The sequence below is a fragment of the Zalophus californianus genome, chromosome 6, assembly GCF_009762305.2.
Source record: "Zalophus californianus isolate mZalCal1 chromosome 6, mZalCal1.pri.v2, whole genome shotgun sequence".
Lineage (NCBI taxonomy): Eukaryota > Metazoa > Chordata > Mammalia > Carnivora > Otariidae > Zalophus > Zalophus californianus.
The window spans coordinates 40153316-40166738 of NC_045600.1; the positions used below are offsets into that span (position 1 = coordinate 40153316).

Sequence of the window (13423 nt, forward strand, 5' to 3'; positions counted from 1 at the left end):
ACCAGTTGAATAATTTCACCAGTAGCCATGCTGAGAAACTGTAACTCTATGGAGTCATACAAAGAGGTTATAGAAAAGTGACAGAAAGAGGTAGCATATATTAGTCTGTGAACATACTGAATGCTACCAGAGCAAAAAACTGTACAATTCTAGGTCTAGTATGTACAAGCTAAAAAATATGTACATGTTCTTGACTTAGCAAACAATTGTCAATATTTAAATTTAATAGTGTAAAGTACAAAGAAGTTTGATAATGCTGTTTTAATAACTCACAGAGAGCATATACATACACCCAATGAATTCGTCTCTTTATTGCATATTGCTTTTTTAAAAAAAAGTACAATCTCATAGCACATACAACATTTTTTTTCTTGGTACTATAACAACAGTCTTGCACCTAAAGACTAAGAGGTTCCAACTACTAAGCTAATAAGATACAAGACATATAATTAAGTTTACAAATTATAATGCTTTCTTTTTGGCATTAATTTAAAAAAACAAACAAAAAACTTTAAAATACACACCCAAGAGAGAAAAGTGGCTACTTACACCAGCACCAATCTAAAAAGTAGATTTTTTTTTCAACAATGGCACATGGAATTACCTGCACAAAGCTTTTGGGGAAAGAAACCAAAGATGGAAATGGTAAGGCCTACCAGGATGGCCGTATCAAAATGAGGATGATTACAAAGGGCAAGAGGGACACACTACATGGGCTTGCTCCTTTATGTGACACTCCATCCACTTGTCCATTCCTTAAACTGTAAAACAAAGTCATTTTCAAAATACAGTTCCAAAATTGAGCCAGACCAAATTTCTCTTGCTATAAATAGAAAAGAAGATAGAGGCACTTTTGTTAAGGAATAGACACATCCACCAGCATCTCCCATTCCTAATCTTCAAGGCTTTTGGAGCAAAGTCTCTGTCTGCACCTTTAACCCGGTGGATTTGCAGACCTTGGTTACTAGGGGCTGGGGAGCACAACCTCTGCTGTGAGTTTATGACTGCCTTATGAGCTAGAGTTATTTACTTCCATAAAATGGGTAGAAAGTCTCTAAGTTTGCAATGAGGGGGAAAAAACATAAAACCACTGCTCTTGACAATTCTTAGAGCACTATTTCACAGCTTTCACATAGTGCAGAGACCTTGCCATCTGCACTAAGCATTATAGTTTATACAGATCATTTTTAAATAGCATGATTCCTGTACAGCGCATACTGGTATTCTATTCACCCCTTTATCCCCATTAGAACATAAGCTCCTTGGGGCAGGGACTTTGTCTTGCTTATTACTGTAGCCCTACTAAGCCTGGCACATAGTAGGTGTTTAATAAATATTTGTTAATTGACTGAAAAACTCAATTTAGTGAGTAAATAATGTTCTAGTGCAACAGGACAAACTACTCTCTCCACAGGAAACCCAACCACAACAGGATTGATAGAAAGAAAAGAGAGAATCTTAGCCCCCCTCCCCCACTACAAATAAATAAAGCAAAGCCAAAAAAAAAAAAAGTAACAGTCCTCTTTATATATAATTTAAGGATATTAAGAGTTGGTAGGTTAATGGTAAGTATCTATATTTTATTTTCTAATGTTCATTGTTTTTATTCATTTCTCCCTGAGAGCTTTATCTTTTGGACTGAAATTTTACAGGTAGCTTTATTGACACACAATTTAAAATGACAATATATAAACAATAAACCACTTCAAACATACTTAGAGATAAATAGATCTTGGCATCTCTGTTGGTGTTGTTGACATTCTGTTCATTCACTAAGTGTCCTTTAGTCCAGACCCATATAGACAGAAGATGCAGCTTGTCCTACAAAATAGGAAAAAAAAAAAAAAAAAAAGAAAGAAAGGCACCCCATAAAAAATTTTAAATAATTTTTATCCCTTCAGAGAATCCCTCCTTTTAGGTCTTGGGTGGGAAATTTTTATTTTTAAAGTTTATATCTCTATTGTTATAACAACAAGCACATTCTGGCAACCTTGTTCTTTAACAAGAGCATGAATTGCATTTAGATAAACAGTGTTCTTTTCAAAAGCAATGTAAAGAAATCTTCAAGAGCGCTTGGCAGAGAACTCGATGAAATTAGGGGAAAAAAATTGATGCCCAAGTTTTAAATATATAAAAAAAAGTCTGATTGACATTCTACATAATTCAGATTGTGTGCAAGATGTTCTCAATAAACATTTACAGACTGCACCCCCACACCAATGTCGGAAATTCTAAGCTGGTCCTATCAGTCACTGATGGCCTACACCAGTGTCACATCGTCAACTATCAAAAACCATTTTAAATCTATATTTTTCCAACCAGTTTCACCAGTGAAAATAATTTCAAAGTATACCAAGCTTGGAAACCATAAAATATTTCTCAAGCCTTTTTTTTTTTTTTTGCTTTTGCTTTTCCTTTTTACTCTAGGGAATGTCTCTGTCATCTCTTTCAGGAGATAGCATTGTGCTTCTGAATAGCCGTGGTGTTCAGGGGAAGAAAATGAGCCATACTCATTACAAATGCAAACACAAAGGGTTTCTGAGCACATACATTAACATAGATTTTTTTTTTTTAACCATACATATAGGTCTCCAGACAACACTCAGACTTCTATATACATTTTTTTAATATATATATACACATACATTTACATACACATACATTCACGCATTCACTCACAGATGAAGGAAAAAATTGCCACTGTTTGGATTGCAAGGCAGTGTAATGAAAAGTTCTAGTCACTTCAAAGGGCTGCTAACGAGCGTTCTAAAAAAGTATCCAAGGAAAATTAGAAATTAAGTTTTGTGACTGGTCTCTCTCGGCTGCTGTCCGTCATCTGGTTGGTAATACGCTTGCGATTCCGTTTCAGTTTAGAAAGGTCTTTGTCAAATACTTCTCCTGAGCGTAGAGCTGAAACCAGGTCATCGAACTCTCCGCCCTCTTCACTATTCTCTTTTGCTTTCCTCATTTTACGTTCCCTTTCACGTTGTTCTTTGAGCTGCAAATAGAAAGCAACCTCTTACAGAAGTGTCAAAGCGTTGTTTTGTTTTCAGTGGAGATGAAGCCCTTGAAGTATGGCCGTACTCCAATCACATCAACGCATGGGCATCCAATAGCTGCTAAGCCCTCGGACCTCATGAGAGAGGGGGGACTGGGACTTGAGGTCTTATTGTAGAAGCAAGGAATAATGAAGAAAGATGACCACTACTTTGTGATTAGACACTCACCATCTAGAATCTAGGTAAACCTCATGATATTCTAGTTAAAACAAGAGCAACGAGGCAATTCCTGTTGCTACAATGGAACCAGGAAGTTATCACTGAACAGACCCCAAATACTGGTTTCTTTGATGGTACAGACAGACTAAAGCAAACACTCATCGGGCCACTCTCCTCACATCAAAGGCTCAGCTTGTATCTCCTGTGGATGCCTGGAGCCTGCTACACATGAGTTTATGAAAAGCCAAATTATACATGTACATTATAGAAAATTTAGAAATTCATATAAACAAAAGTGGGAAAATCACCCTTAATCCTACCGTTAAGAGATAACCATTGTGAACGTGCTGGGGGTGTACCCCACCACTATCATTTTCCTTATTAACACTTACCTTACCAAAAAAAAAAAAGATTTTGCATAGAAATAATTTTGTTAGCTTTCTTTTATCATTAAATATTCTTTGAAAACATGACTTTAAAGGACTGCATAAATATTCCATTATGTAGCTATTGTACCATTTGAAGCTAATGCCTGGTTGGTAAATGTTGAGGTTGTTTCCATGTGAGGGCTATTATAAAGACCGCTGTTCTCTTTGGGCAAACTTATGATTATTTCTTTTTTTTTTTTTTTTTAAAGATTTTATTTACTTATTTATTTGAGAGAGAGAGAATGAGAGATAGAGAGCATGAGAGGGAAGAGGGTCAGAGGGAGAAGCAGACTCCCTGCTGAGCAGGGAGCCCGATGCTGGACTCGATCCTGGGACTCCAGGATCATGACCTGAGCTGAAGGCAGTCGCTTAACCAACTGAGCCACCCAGGCGCCCTTAACTTATGATTATTTCTTTAGAATAATTTCTAAGAAATGAAACTCCAGGTCAGAGGATGTAGACATATATTTTTTCAGGCTTTGGATATATTGCCAGATTGCCCAAGAGAAACTTACACAGATTTAAACTCCGAGCAGCATTCTAGAGAGCACCTTGATGCCCTCCTTCCTGCAGGTGCATCACAACCCCCTCTGCACACCAAGGAGCTGCAGCACGGGCACACGGCACTTCCAGGAGGTGGGAACGGCGATGCCCTCCTTCTCTTACCTGGGCTTCCATGCGAGCACGGCGTTCCTCCTCCTCCTTCTTCTTTCTCATGTTTTCGTTCTCTTGTTTGGCTTCTGCCACAGCTTGAAGAAACTGATCAAAAATGCCGAAGAACTCATCCGGCTGGATTTTGCTAGCCTCTTCCCCAAAGTGTTTCACTGCTTTAGTAAACTGGGGGAAAAAAGTGAGTTTTAAGAAGTTCAGGGTTCCAAGGGAATTCTGGGATCAAACAGAAATCTCTCTAGAAGTAGTGAAGCTCAAAAAGAGTCAAATGTAACTTGCTGGATTTTAGTGAGCCTGTATTTATCTTTGGCTGCTGAACAGGCCCATCAATCACCGCTAAAGTAAAAAATTTAATACTCCTCGACTTTTGAAACCATTTATTCTTTTCCACCTCATTTCAGCTTAACACCAATGATGACCTACTCTGACTTTTTATTAACTAAACAGTAGTAAAAACAAGAAAGCAAAATATCATAGGGCAGAGCACTCAAGACATAAAACTAATAGCAAACTCGGCAGGGGTAGGGAAACTTGGACTTTTAACTTTTCTTTGAAGTAGTTTAATATCATTTATTGGTGCCATATGGTTAATATCAAAAGCAAATGGGATCCAGTGCTTCTTAGCTGCTTTTCCTAATCCTAAGTAATGCTAGTATTGTGATATTTCCTGGGCCTCAGCTAGAAAACAGTCACGGACTATGAAATCATTAAGGCAACCCTGGATTTATGACTGAGAAGACAACTTTATTCCAAATCCTTTGTTAAGAGAGAACCCCTCTCAGTGCAAATCCTCTCAAAACAGCTAAAATGCAAAATATTAAGGGAGAATTTAAAAAAATTAATACCAATATATGTATACAGTTATTTGTAACAGAATAGTTATTTCCAATCTCCTCGGTTTTTCTTTTTTCCTTTGGGTTGGTGAATGTGTCAGTTTATTTAATATATTAATTCTTCAAACTGAAGTATAATTAACATACAGTGTTATATTAGTTTCAGGTATACAACACAATGAATCAACAATTCTATACAATACGCAGGGCTCACCAGGAAAAGTGTAGTCCGTCACCAAATGTTATTACACTATTCCTGACTATATTCCCTATACTGTACTCTTCTAGTCTTAGTTCTCCTGGTGGTTTTCTTCATAACTCAAGATCACATGCTCTTAGGAGTCTTAGCAGTATCATGACTAACCAAATAATGTTCAATGCCAGTCATAATGTTTGTTAGAATTTTTCTTCCCTCTGTAAGGATCTAATGCTATTACTCCTAAGCTGCTAAGGAAGGTGTTTCCAGCTTAGAGTCAAATGAATTCTCATTCCCTATGCCTAATCAACTACTTAACATTTTCCAGATCTTTAATTCTCTTCATTTAGACTATGAAGTGTTTGTGCAGTGCCCCCAACCCAAGATTTCCTAATTGCTTTTATTTTTCTTGCATTACTTGCCTTTATATTTTTTTCTGATATTTCAGTAATACTATCTCTCTCTAGTAAATGTTTTCAGTACTTATTCTCTTTTATTTTACTGCCTAGTTTTCCTGAAATATAATGGACATATAGCACTGTATAAAATTAAGGTGTACAGCATAATGTCTTGACTTCAGTATATTGTGAAATGATTACCACAGTAAGTTTAGTTAACATCCATCACCCCATACAGATACACACGAAGGGTCTACTCTCCTAATAACTTTCAAACATAGCATGCAGCAGTGTTAACTACAATCATCACGTTGTACATTACAACCCCTATACTTAACTATCTTATAACTGGAAGTTTGTACTTTTTGACTACCTTCCTCCAATTCCCCCTCAATATTTATTCTGAGATAAAACAATTACAAAGTTACATGTGTGTGCGTATGACATCTTATAGTTGTCATGTCATATCTTTAAATTTATAATAAAAATGTTCTTTTGCTGTTTCTCTCTTCACTGAGGAGTTGTTCTCAATGTTTTACTTATTTGGAAATATTCTATTGGAAACCAGAGTTCTTTAGGGACAAATACATTGTTCACATGCCACATGCAAAGCTCTAGCTTGCCTTCATGACTTTATAAGCTAATTTCTAAAAGTTCTGGTATGAACAAAATGGCATTAGACGGCCTACAACTGAGTCTCCAAAACATTCAAGTTCATGCACTCCAAGCCATCCTGAATGATCTTTTTATCTAGGAATTCTAGTGATGATGAAGTCATGTATATTTTAGTTTTAGAAATCTGAAGAAAACTAGTCCCAGACTAAAAGTTCCCACACTAAAATTAAAAAAAAAAAAAGTAGGTTGTGCGTAAGCATGTGTTTTTACATCAAAAATTAACTGTAGGGTGGATTCTTATAAAAATGTTTGAGCCCTCAAGGCAGTAGATTCTATACTGCCTGGTTGGGGTGAGGGTCGGGCGTCCCCTCCTTTACAGATCTGTATCATCCAAAGTGGTGAGGCATACCTAAGACATGGGTGGGGGATGGGGGCTATGGCAGTGGACGTTGCCGACATCAATCATGGGACAGCAAAAGCTGGACTTTTAACAGCAGTCCTCTGACCATACATTATCTTTCCATTTATTTAATCATGTTGGAGGCGGGGTTTATGGTTGAGACTACCTAATGTATCCTAATACAGTCTTCTTCTGAACTGTAAGCAGTTGTGTATGTACACTATACATAAACAATCATCCATATGTATTACTAAACGGATGATTACAGGGAAATGACATCCACTACTCAAGTTTCAAAGGAAAGTTAAAGCTAAAGACTGTTGTGGCAACTGAGAGATGAGCATTGTGGAAGAGCTCGACAGGATGGGGTAGGGGCTTAAGATCACTTATTAACAATGAGAAAGCGGGGTGAGAGAAAATGAGCAAATGTGTACATGCACATGTATATAAATGTGTATGTATTTTGGAAAAGGAAATAGTGGGAAGGGGGAGGAGCTAAGGTCCTAGTTATTGCCAATGAAAACTTTTCCTTTAGAGGAAAACAAAATTTTGAAATAGCAAAAATCATATAAAGTGCTGTATTATTAAAACGTATGCCTCTTGTCATGAGGTTGTGAATTAAGGTGTATCTCCTACCACGAGAGACGATGGACTCTGAGAAACAAACTGAGGGTTCTAGAGGGGAGGCGGGTGGGGGGATGGGTTAGCCTGGTGATGGGTATTAAAGAGGGCACGTATTGCATGGAGCACTGGGTGTTATACGCAAACAATGAATCATGGAACACTACATCAAAAACTAATGATGTAATGTATGGTGATTAACATAACATTAAAAAAAAAGTGTATCTCCTTTAATAAGTTCTGCTGGAGATTTTAAGAGGGAATCTCCTGCCCTAAGTCTGTATCTCGGGAGAGCATATAACTTACAGGTACTGGGACACGTGGCCTTGGTCACACCTATCTCACATTTTATCCTGCCTCTGGTCTTCGTAATCTACTCTTTTCTGGTTCCCAGAGTTAACTTTAATCCAAATCAACCATGAGAAAATTGCAAAATCTTTACTGGTATTACACCATCCAGATACTCTGAGGTCTTGCTAACCTAAAGGCGACACAAGCCAGTCAGACAAAAAGGGTGTATTTCAATTGATCACAGCCCTGGATATGAAAATGTTGAACATCTGCAGGTATCAGCCCTGTTAAACAACACTCAGTATGCAAGGGGAAACTTACCAGGTCTTTAGCTTCTGCTAGAAGGTCCTCCACATCAGAGAAGCTGAAGCTGGCCACTGTGATGAACTGGCTGACAACAGACACAAACTTGTCTCCGGGTTGTGGGGGCTGAGACTTTTGATACTCCAGCTCCTTAAACACAGGAAGCGGATAACGTCAAGGAAGGCTTCAAATGCGGACTCACCTTGTCTGATTTTTCCATATACCTCGAATTTAATAAGTCAGAATGGCGAACACATCAAAATGTACTCTAAAGCACTTTGTGATACCCTAGGTCCCCCGGCCCTTCTGTCTACCACGCCAGAGCCATGCCCACGTGCACCCCCACATATTTGCAAACAGCAATTTAGCCAATCATCTGAGTACTTTAACAGTGTGATTTCTTATACTAGCTTTAGGACGTAAGTAGATTAGCATTTAGATAATTAATAAAAGTTAAATAAGGAGAGCAAATTGGATTCCAAAGGTGTGTGACTGAAAGCAAGGTAGTTCGATTGTTGATATTCTGTGCTCAGAATTCTGGTAATTCTGATTCCTTGATTTCTCCTTCTTTCCCTCTGGCCAAGTCTGCTGACTTTCTCCATGTGGATATCTGGGTCAGTGGAACTTCAACTGTAGTGTTTGGCACCATAATCATCTACCATTTTTCTTCTTGGCTATACTATTTTGTTTTTGTGAACAGACAGGTAGAAGTATTAGTGTCTTATTAATTACCCATATTCTCCATTACCAGGGTGATGAACACACAGATGATTCAAATCTAATTTTAGTAATTAATTTCAACCACTGCCAGATGCACTTTCTTAATCCCACTCTCTGTGAGTGAGGGATTATTGTCCTCATTGTGCAGACACATAAACTGAGGTTTAGAGAGATTAAATTCTTGGCTCAAAGCCAAAGCTTAGCTCAAAGCTGATAAGTCAAAGAACTAGAATTTGAACTCAGGTCTGTCTGACTCCATAGTCTCAGCAACAGCTACAATGGGCACCAACTGACTTAACCTGCACCTATTTTCTTCCCTAACTGCCTTGGCAGAGGCACTAACAAGCAGGCATGGAGAGGTCACAGGCTATGGGCTCTGATTCAGCTCCACCACTGATTTGGTTCTTATCCGTGACAAGTGGCCTGGGCCTCAGTTTCCTCACTTGTAAAAAAGCAGGCAATAACCACATTACCACGAGAGTCGAAGAAATAACACAAGTGGAAAGTTATAAAATATGGAACTTGCTCTGGTTGGAATAAATTGCCACAATTCTAGCGCTTTGGCCTTGAAAGTGAGCATGTACCTATGTGAGGCACAGAGATAAAATTTTAAAGTGTTTCATTCATGTATAATCTCATTTCATTCAAATTAAGAATTCCATCTTTGGTATCTTCAAACAATATAATCCATTTGTGTCAAAAACAATTAGGATTCATGAATATTTAGACAGGCCAAGGTCTGCCTCCCATTATTTCCTTTGGGTGCTACATCTTGACATGTATGCTCAGGGGGATGGAAGGTTTCTGTAGTCCCTTTCTTATGAAAAGTGTGTTACAGTGTACATGACCCAGGTGCTGGAGAGATTTCAGCACAACTACTTTTAAAAGACCCCAAACCCAAAACTTCCTCCCCACCAGGACCCCTCCCCATGCGATGCTCTAAACTAGCTTAGATGCAAAGGTCAGAGCATCCATGACCAGTCTTTAGGGCTGTCATAACTGCCACACTAGTGTCAAGAAAGCCTTCCACTGGGAGGAAATGGGAACCAAGAGAAGGCTATAAAACAAGTCTCATCCCAAACTGCCCTTAACCAGTTGGGCCTCTGAAATCTGAGAAGCACCATCCTACTTGCTGCTCACTCAGTGTCTTGGCCTACTGGGATTGGCAAAAAAAGATTTCATTCAGTTCATCTCCTTTACTTTTGAAAGAGCATTCCCGACCCCCCAAAAAGGGAGAAAAAAAAAAAAAAGCCTTACATGCTCCCTAATTTATTAAAAACAAACAGAAAAAGATTAGATATTGTGACTTTAACTTTTATCTTAGAGTTCTGTCTTTAATGACATCAAGTGCTTTCTATGGCATAGTTTTACTATTAAAAAAAGAAAAGGAGGGTCCTCATGGCATTGCTGATAAAAGATCTGAAAGATACTTAAGAGAAGGGCACCCTTCCAAGCTGTCTGCAGAGCAGTGTCCTTTGTTTAGTGCTAGGCCAGAGCTAGGACCACTCTCCTGAGGAGGTTCCTTGTCCTGACCCGCCTCCTGGCTCGAGGCAGCACTGGGTGGTACCCACGTGGCGCTCGGGGGCCGGGGCCATGTGTAAGCCCACTGACTCCTCTGCCTCCAGTGGCGTGGCCTGCTCTCCTTCCACAGAGGCCTGGCCCAGGGACAACCTCGCTCCTGTGTACTTGAGTTCACTCCACCCTCCTCCTAAGTCACAGCTCAAAGTTCATCTCCTCGAGAAGAGAAGCTTCCTCTAATATATGCCAATCATTCCACAAGCTTTGGACTAACCTAAATCCACCCTTCTTCCTCAAGGCACCTTTGTAATCCCTGTGCTTATCTGGATGTGTTCTCAAGAGCAGACCAACTGCTCTCGGCCACTGCAACACCTAGAGGGCAAGGACTCTGAATCATCATGACCTCTGGCCTTGAGAATGGACCGTACACCCAAATGTTTGTCTGTTCAATAAATACTCTGCAAAGGACCAACTCCGAGACAACAGAGGTATTCCACTGCTCTTCTGAGAAAGAACATCACTTATTAATAGAACGGGGACACAGAGAGGATCCCTGAAGATTATCTAGCCCAACCTGCTTTAATGAGCCCTGCCTTACAGGTAGGAAACTGGTGCAACTTTAGGTCCATCTCCCCAGTTCCTGCTCCTGCGATACCCCCAAGACATCCTGGAGCTGAGTCACCAGGGTGACACAACCTGCCTTTGCTTCTTCACTGCTCTTGTTTTCCTACTTCATTATTTTTTTAATCAATAAATGTTTCTCCCGGGCATACCACCAGGCTGGATATCATCAGCACTAGGGATAGGGAAGAGACTGGGACTAAGAAAAAGAAACACATACTCACCATCTCTACTGCTTTCAGGCCACTTCTCAGGGTGCTTATTTCTTTGTCCAGCTCAGTCATGCTGTTGTAAATAGTAACATTTTAGTAACCAACATGTGACTTAAATGTATTAAATAGATGAGGGGTTTACATATCTCCTGCTTGAGAGTCCACATTAGTTTATTTTAAATGTTTAAAATTCCCTTCCATGCTCCGATCTCACAGAAAGATAACATTTTAAACTTAGGGAATTTAGATATGGAATTATGGTTTCTGTTTTCCACAGCCAACAGGTATATTTTATAGATTAAAAATAGCAGAATAGAAATGTCTCCCATCTGTACAAAAATACTTCAGATTTCAATCTCACGAAAATCTGACTTAAGCAAATTATTATACGTGGAAATAAGTTTTTTGCCATACATGGCTCCCTTCAAACAAGTAAAAGAAACTCTTATCCACAATCATGCTCATATTGTACTCTTTGTAATAACTGCATTGCTCTTCACGGAAGTTCAGGTCATGTGAATATTATAAAGGTGATGGCTTAAATTTATTTTTATTTTAAAGGATTTATTTTTAAGTAATCTCTACACCCAACACGGGGCTTAAACTCAACCCCGAGATCAAGAGTGGCATGCTCTATTCACTGAGCCGGCGGGTACCCTGGTGATGGCTTAAATTTCAGTCAACAATGATACTTCTTAAAATTGTACTAACTAGATTTCACCGTCTTTTTTGTATAGAGAAAGTTTCCTGGGCTTCTCCTATAAAACTTTCTATTTGATGGCCTTTAAACATCAGAGATTATTAACATAATCCTCTCAGATAATTCATATGTAAACAAATTCACCAATATTTCAATTAACTTTTTAATTTCATGTCTCACATTTCTACAAATTCTACAAAAAGAGGGAAAAATTAGCCTGCTCATCATCATACTTTTCAAATTCACTGCAAAAAGATACAGTTTTAAATACACACACACACACACACACACACACACACACACACACACACTTTTAAAGGGCCAAAAGGAGGAGAGAAGAACAAGGAAAACTGCCTGCTCTTCAGTCTCTGAAAAGTGGTGTGAAGTCTGTGGTGAAAGTTTGGCAACCTTCCATTTTATTTTTAGTTTCTTCATTTGCATAAAGACTGCTTTCCATTAAAAGGTTGCCTTGGTTTCTGAGAGTGTGTGCATATGTGAAAATTACTAGCAACGTCTTGATATTTAAGTTCTATTTGCTTAGCTATGTATCCTCGTTGACTAAGGGTGCTCCTACCTGTATTTAATAGAACTACATTTCAAAAGTACTAGGGAAACCACATTCCTTTCTTATACTCTTAATAACTCAGAAAATTAGGTTTTCTGGAAGTTAAAAATTACCCAAAAGAGCTAGAAAACATATATATTCAAAACCATGTAACATATTTCAGTGACTTGGATAGGATTCAAACTTTACTTCATAAGCTCTTCAGGGGAAAGCAAACAGAAGGACCCTCCTTCATGTAATGCCAGCTGACTACCTCAATGGCTAAAGCACAGTTCAAGTGATTAAAAAAAAACTAAAACAATTCCCTGTAAGTACTTACTTTACTTTTGCTGCTTGAGGAATGTCCCGCAGTTCTTCATTTAGATTGAGGACTTTGGGGTATTTATTTTCCACAATAGTTATGAGATAGTGCAGAAGTGTGATGTTCCTACAATTAAAAACGGAAAAAGTATTAAACGTGGTTAATATCTGTATATGATTTGCATATTCAGGTGGCTGAACCTGCAAGAATGCTATATTCCTGCATTCACTTCAAAATTTGGAGATTCCTCCAAGGCAGGGATTCTCAAAAGAAGGGAATAGGGGACAGCCTACCTGAGATTTACATGCCACATGACAAAAGGAAGCATTTATCTTCAAAAGGTAAGGGAACAAGATTTACTACTTTGCCTCCTAATGAGCATCCTTCAAAATCTGGATGATGGAAATGAAGTGGAACCCCTGCCAGTGGGGACATACCTACCAAAGACAAGGTGTGCCCTGAGGCTCACAATAAGGATGGGGTGGGGGAGATGGGGACTGAGGGATGCCTAATTCACTAAAAAGGACAGCTATTTTTCAAATCTAAAAGTAGAGAGCAGCAACTCACTGATAAGAATTTACTGATAATTCTCATTTAAGCTTTTTCAACTCTATGATAACTTTTCCCCCTCTGACTCATTTATTTTGCTAGCTTTCATCCCCTCAGACTCATCTGTTTTGCGGTTGTAGTGAAGGGTGGTCAAAAAGTTAGGAGGTCCCCTGCTGTAGGGCTGGGCCTGAAGTGGGCTAGGACTGTGCCATAATGACCAGGACATCCTTGCAGCCAAGAATCCACTTCCTAATTTTAGCAACAC

The 13423-nt window shown here is 38.8% G+C and overlaps 1 protein-coding gene across 5 annotated transcripts in view; it reads right to left on the bottom strand.

Annotated features, from left to right (window-relative positions):
• Window positions 1-287: 287 nt before the first annotated feature.
• DAAM1 (dishevelled associated activator of morphogenesis 1) overlaps window positions 288-13423 on the bottom strand; it is a 164336-nt gene continuing 151200 nt past the window's right edge. For all 5 annotated transcript variants that reach the window (XM_027570709.2, XM_027570704.2, XM_027570706.2 and 2 more), the window contains 5 exons: window positions 12628-12735; window positions 11056-11116; window positions 7991-8122; window positions 4313-4483; window positions 288-2998 (listed from right to left, as the gene is read on the bottom strand). In XM_027570709.2, the coding sequence (XP_027426510.1) occupies window positions 2789-2998; window positions 4313-4483; window positions 7991-8122; window positions 11056-11116; window positions 12628-12735 (682 nt within the window). In that variant the 3' untranslated portion in view covers window positions 288-2788. The remainder of the gene's footprint in view (window positions 2999-4312; window positions 4484-7990; window positions 8123-11055; window positions 11117-12627; window positions 12736-13423) is intronic.